This window comes from Pimephales promelas, chromosome 20 (assembly GCF_988280905.1).
Source record: "Pimephales promelas chromosome 20, fPimPro1.hap1.1, whole genome shotgun sequence".
NCBI classification, from domain to species: Eukaryota; Metazoa; Chordata; class Actinopteri; order Cypriniformes; family Leuciscidae; genus Pimephales; species Pimephales promelas.
The window spans coordinates 10,978,184-10,990,234 of NC_142788.1; the positions used below are offsets into that span (position 1 = coordinate 10,978,184).

At 42.3% G+C, this 12,051-nt stretch overlaps 1 protein-coding gene across 2 annotated transcripts; it reads right to left on the minus strand.

The window, feature by feature from the left end:
- Positions 1-2,880: 2,880 nt before the first annotated feature.
- On the minus strand, positions 2,881-12,034 carry trim35-39 (tripartite motif containing 35-39). 2 transcript variants are annotated; one of them, XM_089124185.1, is made up of 6 exons: positions 10,997-12,034; positions 10,772-10,855; positions 8,911-9,141; positions 8,807-8,829; positions 5,909-6,027; positions 2,881-3,457 (listed from the first exon to the last, which is right to left on the minus strand). In XM_089124185.1, the coding sequence occupies exons 1-6, from the start codon at positions 11,393-11,395 to the stop codon at positions 2,970-2,972; spliced, it is 1,344 nt and encodes a 447-aa protein (XP_088980311.1). In that variant the 5' UTR covers positions 11,396-12,034; the 3' UTR covers positions 2,881-2,969. The 2 variants fall into 2 exon arrangements, with proteins under 2 accessions (XP_088980311.1, XP_088980310.1); XM_089124184.1 differs by having other exon boundaries at positions 8,807-9,141.
- Positions 12,035-12,051: the final 17 nt, after the last annotated feature.

Sequence of the window (12,051 nt, forward strand, 5' to 3'; positions counted from 1 at the left end):
GTGACCTCTAGGGTCTGGCAGGAAGTATTGAGATTTTCGGGAATACCGCCATCACTTTCAGCCAATTATGTGCTAAAAGGTAGATGGTCCTGCCAAGTACCATCCGCCGAGCAAGCACTCATGATCACCCCCATCTTGTCAGGGAAGCATCCGTCGATAGCATTATGCGTCGACAAGAAGCCCCAAAAACTGGGCTTGGGCGAGGGACCAAGGCTCTTCGACATGACGAAGCACGAAGGCAAAGCCGCGTGACCTTGATCATGCGAAACGTTTTTCTCCTCGGAGAAAACCCCTTGGTCCTGAGCCATCACTGCATGGGTCTCATGTACAAAAGGCCAAAAGTAACTACGTTGGACACAGCTGCCATGAGAGACACCAGTCTAAAAAATGCTTGACAGTGAGTAACTGGCCTAGATATACCCCCCCAACTTGTGAGGGAAGCATCCGTCGATAACATTATGCCTCGACAAGAAGCCCCCAACAATGGGCCTGGGCGAGGAACCAAGGTTCTTCCTCAAGACCGAAGCACGAAGGCAAAGCCGCGTGACCTTGATCATGCGAAAAACGTTTTTCTCCTCAGAGAAAACCCCTTGGTCCTGAGCCATCACTGCATGAGTCTCATCTACAGAAGGCCAAAAGTAATTACGTTGGACGCAGCTGCCATGATATATACCCCATTTACTGCTGTAAAAGGCTACACCTAGAAAAGTGGTCCTCAGAGCACACTCTTCTTGGCGTTGAGCAACAACCCCCAACATCTTAAAATGAGACAGAACGACATCTCAATGCCGAACTGCCACATGCTCAGATTGAGCTAGGATCAATAAATCATTGATAGCGTATTATAATACGCAAATGCCCTGGAGTCCAGAGGATTCCTCTGGAACACCGCTGAATGGATTTCATAGTTTTCTTGAAAGCGGAGCGTCCAGAAGAACAGACATATTTTTATTTTCCCATTATCTTTATATCAGAAAAAACATATATGTACATATAATTCTGTGGCCACCAGCGGGAACAACCGAACTGGCAGCGCTGCGACCCTCCTCAGAGAGTCGCTCCTCACACACATTCCATACCCACCAGGGCTGCCTAATAAAAATTTATTCATTATTTATGATGGCTGGTGGGTAACGTCGGGGTTAAAAACGATGACACCGACTCGGGAGAGAGAAAGCTTGCAAGCGTCTCTTTACCCGAGACACTAAATACCCAAACATTGCTATAATATGGGGATTAAACACATAAAATATAACCCCGACGAGGAGGCTGAGAAACAGAGTTTTCTAGTTTTTAAAATAAATTTAATCTAAAAACTCTTATTTATTTTTCAATCTCATAATGTTCAGCTAGCCAGTAAAATTTTAACTGGCAAAAGCATAAATAAAACCTCCTTTTAAAAGCTCCTCTTTATTCAGCAGATATGAGCTGACTTATTTATTCATCATTTAAAAGTCAAACATCTGCTTTTCTCTTAACATTTTTATTTGTTTGTAGCCTACTGTTTCTTTTTAAAACAAAACACTAACGATACCAATTCCTCGGAACTGGAAATCGCAGTCCAGATCTGGCATGTGAAAGCTGAGATAGAGCTGAGCTCGTCCCAACCCCCGCTGTCAGATCCATTTGCGAACCCCGAAATGCGAGTCGTCTCCGTGCCTCGGCAAAAGAGAGACCCGCGCGGGGACCGCGAACCGAACCGTCCTCCTCGGAGAACGCCCGGCGGGAGCGGAGCGTCCTCGCGGACAGCTTCTCGCAATGCCCACAATCAGCTCCCTCGAGAACTTACTGCTGGCATGCTCCACTCCCAAACAAATAGCTGATGTGTGTGCCCACCCGTCATGTAACGAGGGCAGGGAACCACACAGCGTCTATATAATATTGCTTGCCATAAATATAGATAGTGATATATATTTCTTTTCTTGGCTTTGACAAACAACAATAAATAGACAAGGACAGAGTACAGAGATCGCTTGCTTGCTGAAAGCTACAGAAGCTGTCGCGGTCTGATCTCAAGGGTGCTTTATAGTTTCCTGGTCGATGACGTCACCTGACGTCCTACTCTCTCATTGGACTGATTGTACAGACGCTTCACGACGCAATCACGCAGAGCGTTCCCATCGCGTTTGACAACGCAGCTCGAAGTTCCCTTGAAAGGCAACAAGTGAATACATGTAATTTACAAAGGATTAAATACAAGTTATTATTTTTTATTTTATTGTATTTGTTTATTTGAATAGGGACTGTAAAGAAAACATGATTCCAGCTAAAAGCTAAAACGAAATGCATTACATAATACTAGTATACTAGCTAATTTGCATCTTAGGTCCCTAGAAAGGTTTTACTTAAAAAAGGCCCCATCCTAGATTAAAGCGTGATGCAGTGCATACATAGGCCTACAAATACATACCAAAATATCACTAAAACATTTAAGGATAAATAGGCTATTTCCAAGTTCCAACACTGAAAACATGAATAAATGATTAAAAGAACAATTTAATAAATTTAAATATGTGTACAGCTCTGTTTTAAACCAGCACTAAACCACCATTGTGTATATGAAGAGTTCAGATGTAAAAGCCTCTAAGTGCCATTTGAAATTTTCTTCTAGAATGATCATTTTTATCAAGCTTGTATAATTAAGTTCAGTAATTTCACTTAAATGGCAATGCAGATTACCTATTAATTGTCATTTAAGTGAAATTACTGAACTTAAATATACAAGCTTGATAAAAATGATCATCACTGAAACTGTTATTTGGACATTGAACCGTTTGGTTCCCATTGAAGTCCATTTTATGGAGAAAAATCCAGGAATGTTTTCATCAAAAACCTTAACTTGGAAGACATGGGTGAGTAAATTATCAGCAAAAGGTTTTTTTTTTTTTTTTAAAGTGAACTACTCCTTTAATGGGAATGTTACTAAACCGGTCTTATTTCTGTCAGCTGTGGATGTACAGCAATAACTTTTACAAACAATTCAACTGTAAGATCCTCAGATGGGAAAAGCTATAGAAGAATGGGAAGACGGTCTCAGTGAAGCTGGTGGTGAACGTGTATAGATGTGTGTTAGATGCAGGATCGGAGAATGAAACCGTTCCTCTTTCAAAGTCCAGCTGAACTCTCACCCGCTCAAGCTTCTGTTCCACAGGAAAACCAGACTCTTCAAACAGTTTGTACTGCACACTCCACACACCAGTGTCAAAGAAATCGCATCCCTTCCTCTGGTTCGATGCCGCAGTTACTCCCAGAGCCCAGGACGAGCTCTCTTTAACCTCCACGTCCCAGCAGTGTGTCCCCGAGTCAAACCCCTCTGAACCCAGAACGCAGGAATGCTCGTCGAATCTCTCTGGATTGTCAGGAAGCGTTTGACTGTTCGAACTGCATCTTAGACTGGTCAGATCATCAGACAAGAGGAGATCTGGATGAGCTGTATTTGGATCCAGAATCACAGGAGCTGATGAGACACAATCAACAGCTGCTTTTATTCTGATCTTCATATGATCAGGAGTGAACTGTACACAAATGAAGATGGATTATGAACCTTTCATCCAAATTAATTGTGGATGCATTTATAAACAATCAGCTGATTACTATTATTATATTATGTATTAAGACCCTCAATTCTCAATTCTCACTTTTTGTACAGAAACAGTGACAATGTTACACACTCTTGTCTTACTTAGACGACATGTTTGTCCCGTTTTAGCCATCGTAGCCTCTTCGCAATCACACTTAATTCACCCCTATGATTTGGGCTTGACTTAAGCACTTGAAAACAAAGTCCACTAGATAGTGCCAACCAGGGGCGTAGCCAAAATTTTATTTTTGGGGGGTCCCGTCTTTAAATGAGGGGGCAACATTATTTATATATATATCAAGTTGATCTTTCCGTGCTTTTCAAAAAAAGTGTAATATTGTACTTTGAGTTTGAGCGCCTGCCATTGTCACGGCATATTAACTCTCACGCAAAGATGAAGATGACAGCGTACGTTACGCGCAACACGTTATATAAACAAATCAAGTTTGAAAATAAGCCGCATTTTACCGCGCAGCATTTTGATTGGTCAATCTATCAATCCTAATAAAACAACTTTTTTTTTTTTTTTAAGCAATCAGAAATGTGAGGGGACCGGACATGTAAATGAGGGGGCCTAGGCCCACCCAGGCCCCCTCGTGGCTACGCCACTGGTGCCAACATAGAATCAGGCCATGAGTGCAGAGACATCTCTGCGTGAGTGCTATTGTACTCCACAGCGACTCTAGGGGTTTTAATTTAAAAAAAATTATTTTTGCATATTTTTGCATTTGCATGATAAAAACTGTAGAGATCTGCTATGTAACTAAATATCAATGTGTGCCAAAGTTGTTCTCTTGTTCAGAGCTCATTTTGGTGTTGCAGGTCATCTGGTTATTCCATACTAAATCTTTAAAGTCCCCCTTGTAGTGAATACTTTTATCCCTTAAAACACATTTTTGATCACTGAAAAAAAAAAATTATACATGCCTTAAAATAGCCTGAACGTAACTCTACACCCTTATCTCATTTAGTAAATGTGGTTCTATGAATATGCTAATGAGCCCCGCCTCCACTCACTCATAGCAGCTCAGAGATCCACTCGTTGACGATCACATGTTGACCTGTTTGGTTGCAAGGTAGTTTGTGACGTCAGAAACACCAGCGATTTCAAAACGCGTTTTTGAGACTGTCTTTCACTGAGAAAATACTCAGCAATGCTGTTGACTTATGAATTTGTACATGGTTTGTCTTATAAACAACATTAAAAACTTGATTTTCACCACAGGGGGACTTTAATATTCAACCATCTGTCATTTAAACTGTATGTAAAGTTCTCAGCCAGTAATTTCCAGACATCGTAAAGACATGCAACTTTCTATGATGGTTATTAATTTCATAGTTATATCAAGCTCCAAACTATTTTATCAGGCAGAAATAGCTATTTGTTAAAGACAAAACTTTTAATGTAATCACAGTTCTTTCAAGCTGCAGTCCGCATTTTTTCCTCTGTTCGAAATCTGTAATTGCAGTCATTCGCGGAATTACCAACTTTACGTGAGTTGTACTTCGTCACCCTTGACACGGCACAGCGTGGATGAACACAATGTTTGAGGAGAGTGAGCAACTGTCAGACACAGTGCCGATGTGGATACTGGCATTCAGAATCACAGATTGTTCTTTTTGGAAGTATGATCAACATAATAATTTTCATCAGGAAATGTCATCTGAACAAGTAACATCCAACAAATTATACTTTGTTCTCAAATTGTTATGTTAACAACTTCAGCATTGCTTGAATTTGCTTGCCCTTCCGATATGTATATTTGTTTTCGCAAGGGTCCGGTTGCAGTGTCTTTTTTAAGTTCTTTAAGTCTTTTGCATTTTATAACGGGTGAGTCTTCAGGTATCACTGGTGATTCGCCATCAAATAGATAGGTTTAATTATATCAAGTGCTGTGAGAAAAGGCTATAAATCTCCTCATCCTCAAACACAATATAGCCTACTAGCCGAGACTCCTTTTTTATGTGTACAGGCGTGACGTAATGATGCAAAGACTTGCTCAAATCTCCCGCGGAAATCCACCAGTAGCCTACCACTGGAATTAAAAACATTATTACAAGCTTACCGTTTTGAATCGAGCTAAGGAAAGCAGATAGTTGTGAACACTGATTATGGCTGATTATGTATTTTCTCAAATATGTATTTTTATATTGCAAATAAATGCTGTTGTTTTGAACTTTCTATTCAGAATTCGATTCAAAAAGCCTAGGTGAGCAAAAAGACCCAAACTTCTGAACTCAAGCGGTCTTAGCCTTTGAATACTGTCTTGGACACCAAGGGCCTTGCAGTCAAAATGTTTGAGAATCAGTTTTCTAAAGAAGACTCACTGTTTTGGACAATGTCTTGCGCCTTCTTCCAGACTCTGAACAGCAGGTTGCCCAAGTAACGTGCCACATGAATCAAAGCTCCAGATGCCATGTGTGTATCCGGCTGTGAGCTCTGGACTCTGGAAGAACATTCAGGAGTCAGAACAACAGTGGCTTTGGAGAAACGTTGAGGGTTACGTATGCAACTCGTGAATACGTCAAATGACAACAAAATGGGGTTTCGCTTAAAAAAACCTATCAACTTTGAGTATTACAAAACGAGTCATTGGCAAAGAAATGCCATGCGTCTGTGGTTTTTGCATAGCATAATTATTGCTGAGGAGACGATACTGAACTCAGGCTGTTCCAGTGGTACAGTGAAGTGGCAGGGAGACATATGTAACCGAGACGTCCCCTTTCGTAGTCACGAGTTACAAAATGGGGTTCCGAGTCTAATCACGCCACCTCGGCTGTCTTCCAGTATCCTGCGTAAGCACTGAGGCTAGCACGAATGGGGGGTGGGGGGACTTACAGACATACACATATGAAGGAGAGGCTTATTGTGGAAATACACATGTGGGGGTCACCAGTGGGGAACCAAGCACATGGAGGCACCAAGCCAACGCGAAAGCTGCCGCAGGCTTTGATTTTGGCGTTGACGTCAACAGCGCTGGAGGAACTCAGGGCTTGGGGAAAGCTCAACTGAGGGATATATCGCACGTATCCAGTCCGTGGAGTTGAATGGTGAGCAAGTGAAGACACCTGAGTGGGTCCTAGTACCGGCTGGTTGAAGCGAGTACATGGAAGGACACAGGCTCCACTCTGAGATTGTAGAAATCTGGCGAATGTGTTGGGTGTTGCCCAGTCTGCAGCTCTGTAGATGTCTGTTAGCGAGGCACCATGCACTAGAGCCCAAGAGGAAGCCACACTCTGAGTGGAGTGAGCTTTCACACCAACGGGGCATGGTCTACCTTCCTGCTGGTATGCCAAAGCAATGGCCGATTCCCTGGCTGATTCCGGGAAGAAGACCGTGCGAACTCAATCGGATAGCCGAGGCTGAAAGCTCCAAAACTGAACCAGCGAGGTCATGTGAACCACAGACGTACCCACGATGGGGCAGCTAGGCAGAATGACCGCCCCAGACTTGGGAGGCGGAGCGATGAGGGGGCACGGTCAAATGCCGCAACCTGACAGAGGAAGGCCAGAAGGACCAGTGTTACACGGGTGCCTGCTCTGTTAGGGGTCAGGCGACAGAGGGGGGCAAGAGTGGCAAGGCTGGTAAGTGGCGCAGTGCCATCCGCGCCCTCTGGGGGCTCAGAGATGGGATGTCAGTTCTTTGGAGAAGAGGTTCTCCCCTGGCCCTCCACCAGGGAAAGGAGTGGCCTTGCAACCACTTCCTGAAAGAACTGCAACCCATCTCTGAGCTGCCCGTAATGGGAGTGCCACAACGCTTGGTGTTCAGCAGGCTGCGGGACTGGTACGGGCAGGAGCACCTTCCTGCGACCATCTCATTAGCTGCTTTCTGACCGGAGGGACTTTTGCAGTTCCTAGAACCTAACGTTCCTAATAACCCTTTTTTTTCTCGTGTTCCGACCGGACTAAATTTGTTTTTTTTTTAGTTCCTCAGACCGTAGTTCCTATAACTCTTTCAGTACCTAGTCTAGAGCGAGGACTTTTTTAGTTCCCTTTCCCTAGGTCTACGTTGATTGGTTCAACAACTTATAAGTCATGCCCTGTCATGGAACATGGAACTTGTAGCGCGCTGTCTGCCGTATGCTGTGTGTTTTTGCAAAACATTACAACGAGGATTAAGACAAACATAACGCATTCAACCAGCTGATTGCTAAACTTACCCGTCGTTTTGTTTGCTTTCTGCGTCCTCCTCCTTGCCTCCTCCTCCTATTACTTAATATCATATTACGCTGGAGCCTTCGTCTTCTGTGTTCCTCTGTACAGAACTCAAGCATAATCTTTAAACACCGCCGTTCGTTCTCCGTTAAGAAGGTCCCAGCAAGGCAGAACAGGAACCAGGAACATTGCAATATCCTCCTCCATGCTGGTTTGTTGTAAGACCGTCACCGTGCTTGCGTCCTACCAGTTCCTATGGCCACTTGGCCAGTGCGAACGCAAGCAGCAGAATCGAGTTTGGGGGAGAGTAGTTCTTAGAACTGTTTAGAAGTGGACAGTTCCTATAACTAAGTTCCTGTAACTACTTGGTCAGAAAGCGGCTAATCTATCAAACTACCGCACTCAGAAATACACGGGCAGATCTTCTTTAGAAAGATGTGCTGCATGCACGCTCTTTATGTGAGAGAAAAGCTTGCAGCAGTGCTGAAGCATCCATGGAGAAACTCACACGCTGTTCAGATCAGCAGGCAGAAATGCGGAACTCGCTGGAAAACACAATCACACCAACACCGACTGGAAACTGCTCGTCTAGAAGATTCTTGAAGATAGTCAGAGAATGACCTTCATGCACAGCTGCACTACTTCCTGAACTTCTGCCATTATTGGCCAAATTGATTAATCCAGGTGTGCCTGACCTCAGTAGTCATGGCAACAATAATCAGACACACCCGAATTAATCAATTTGGCCAATAATTGCAGACAGGAAACAAGGAGCTGGCTGAAGTTCAGGAAGTAGTGGAGCTGTGCATAAAGCCCATAGGCTGCAGGAGTGAAGAGGACTTCTTAGCTCCTAAGCAAAATCATATCTGCATATTGCCAGTGTACTTCCATACCCATGAGGTGGGGCGGAGTCACGCTATGCAAAATCCACACCACAGACCCATGGCATTTCTTTTCCATTGGCTCGTTTTGTAATTCTCGTAGTTGATAGGCTTTCTAAGCAAAGCCCCATTTCGTCATCATTCGACGTAACTCGAAGTGACTACGAAAGGGAACCAGTGGATTACTCACCTCTCCATTGTGACTGGAAAGTTCTGCAGAATAAACAGATATTTTATTATCTCCCAAAATGACAGGATGTGATCAAGAAATGTATCAATTATCAGAAATGAGACCTTTAGAAACAAGACTTCGCTGGCATTCATCATCTCCTTCATGTCCTGAATTGTGTTTGAAAGAGCTGAGATTTGTTTGTTCATCTCCTCAAGCTTCTTCGTCATCGCCTGATTCTTCCGCTCCTCTTCCTCCCTCAGTGTAGTGATTGCAATTTCTTCTTCATCTCTGAGGAACTGATGAAGCTTTTTAAACTCCAGTTTAATCTGATAGTCTGTGTGCTCAGCTTGAGACTGAAATTAAATAACATTCACTTATTAATGATAATACATTTGATTTGTAATGCTCTTTTTTTATGTTGTTATGCAACAACAATTTAAATAACAACCAAGTTATTAAATATTGCATTACAAAAAAGTCTCAATCAACTTTTTAAAAAAATCAGAGTTCGTTTATTCAGATACCTCACAGTAAACTTCCGCTCGATATTTGAGTCTGAAGCATTAGCACACTCCCGACCACTTGATGGCGACAACCAGGATGCTGCACGGAACACGGTGTCTAGCGCACTGTAAAAAAAGTCCGGGAGCACAGTTGCTCTGCTCACGCTAGCCTTCTGAGAGATGGAGAACCGAGCGAAAAGACTACAACCAAATGTTTACAGACCCCTTTCCTTTTCCGATAGCTAGCGCAGTAAGATCAACGAGCACTGAGTCCTCCAGCAGACATCAATGCGATTTTGAAAAATGACAAATAAAACACGATGAACATCAACGAACACCACCAACCACTGTTTTGAGTTGCACAGTTTTGAAAATGAACGTTAAAGGGATAGTTCACCCAAAAATGAAAATTCTGTCAGTATTTACTCACCCTCATGTTGTTCCAACCCCGTAAGACCTTCGTTCATCTTCGGGACACAAATTAAGATATTTAAGATATTAAGATCGCTCCTGCATACAGTCCATAGGCTTCTTGAGGGACTGGCTCTTGCCGTCCCCGAAAAGTCATAAAAGACATCGTTAAAATAGTCCAAGTGACTACAGGGGCTCAATCTTAAGTTTATCAAACGACGAGAACACTTTTGTGCGCAAAAAAACAAAAAAAATAACGACTTTATTTCAACTATTCGTTTATTTCTCCCTCTGCGCGAGTCAGGTTACTAGTTTAATAGCGTAAGCTTCTGTTATTGTACGTCACACGCATCACACACACATGACCAGCGTCGGCCAATAGTGAGCCTACGTGTGACGTAGCTCTACGCAATCACACTACGTTAACGGACTATAGGCTTATGGAGAAGGAAGTGAATAGTTGAAATAAAGTCGTTATTTTTGTTGTTTTTTTGCGCACAAAAGTGTGCTCGTCGTTTGATAAACTTAAGATTGAGCCCCTGTAGTCACTTGGACTATTTTAACGATGTCTTCAATTACTTTTCGAGGACAGCAAGAGCCAGTCCCTCAAGAAGCCTATGGACTGTATGCAGGAGCGATCTTAATATCTTAAATATCTTAATTTGTGTTCCGAAGATGAACGAAGGTCTTACGGGGTTGGAACAACATGAGGGTGCGTAAATACTGACAGAATTTTCATTTTTGGGTGAACTAACCCTTTAAGGGTTGTTTTATGGACATGTTTGTGCATGCCCATACACCCAGTCTAAAGCCGTCACAGGCGATTCTGAAAAAGTCAAAAAGTCGAGACAGGACAATTCTAAAAAGTACACTTTGTTATAGTCAAATTAAAAGTGAATATTAGTTTGCACTTATGCATTTTCTTTTTTGTATGTTACTAAAAAAAATGTATGGGTACTCATTTTTCAGAAGGATTAGCCTGTTAATTTGACTTTAAAGAAATAATCATAATAAACTGGAATCTGTTACATTAATTGTAGAACCTATCTGTGTGACTCTGTGTCCTCACCTTGATGTGTTGAATTGTTTTCACACAGTCCCCTTTAATTTTCTCCATGTGTTTAAGTTTCTCTTGTAAGAACCTCAGCTCCTCCTAAAATATAACAAAATAAAATGTATAAAAAGAGTATAGTGATATGATCGTACATAATGTGATTATAAAGTTGAGCAAAATGGCAGAGTGGAATGATATCAGTGACTATTTATTGCTTGAAAAAAGAGACATTTGTCCTACCTTATAAGATGAAACAACTTCACTGATGGGTCTGAATGTGTGCTTGACATGTTTATGTGAATCTCTACACACTAAACACACAGGCTGTTTGTCCTCCAGACAGAAGAGTTTGAGTTTCTCACTGTGTAAACTGCAGACCTCCTCGGACCCTGCAGATGAACCCTTCTCATTTCTCCTCTTCAGGAAGGACTCGCACAAGTTTCTTAACACAAGATTACATGGAGGATCATCTCGTGACGACCTTCTCCTGCAGACTGGACACTCCCTAGTGTTCCTGCTACTCCAAAACTGTTGAAGACACTCTTTACAGAAACTGTGACTACATGACAGAAGAACGGGAGCCTTGAAGATTTCACAGCAAATTGGACACGACATTTCCTTTGCAGATAGTGAATCCATTTTCACTGTTTTCGAGCACCAGCAAACTTCACTTTGAAGACTTCACTTTCCCGAATGATGGACTCAAACGTAAATAGGAAAATCAGACAAACTCTGCTGGCTATTTGGAAATAAACTTCTCAAAAATCCCCTTTGAAAGAGTCTCTCTTGTTCTCCACTGATCTTTTATGCTTTTGTCGAGACACTGAGATTAGAGTCGCTATAAAAGAAAGTAAAAACACTGAGACAGTCAAGCCCTTGCAAGCTTTTTGATCACCTTAGGGTAATAAAAACAGGTCAGACGACACCATCAGAATTTCTTTCCAGTGACGTGGCTTAAACCGAGCCCTTAAAGGGACTATGTGTAACTTTTTATGTAATTTATTATTTAAAATCAATATTTTTATTCATAAATATGTCCTCAATGGTTTACAAATACCTCTACCAATTATCTGACTTATCCTCATAAATGAATAATTTATTATCTTTATATACATGGGATGGGTAAGTCAACGGAGGCTTCCATGTAGTTCCACCATCTTGAAAAACTATAATAACAGAGAGGGACAAAAAGAGCTAGGCCAAGCGTTTCCACAACGCATTTTCGTTCAGAGCCAGCGTCACGTGACGCAGCAGAAATGGAGGAGCAGAGCAGTGAGAGGGGCTTGTCACTACCC

Bases quoted from the DNA above. Each gene is read 5' to 3' on its own strand.
- trim35-39 (XM_089124184.1), bottom strand. From the start codon at position 11,395: ATGGATTCACTATCTGCAAAGGAAATGTCGTGTCCAATTTGCTGTGAA. The intron at 10,856-10,996 runs GTAGGACAAATG...GTTATATTTTAG, and splicing joins AAGTTGTTTCATCTTATAAG to GAGGAGCTGAGGTTCTTACA. The intron at 9,142-10,771 runs GTGAGGACACAG...ATTTAATTTCAG, and splicing joins AAACAATTCAACACATCAAG to TCTCAAGCTGAGCACACAGA.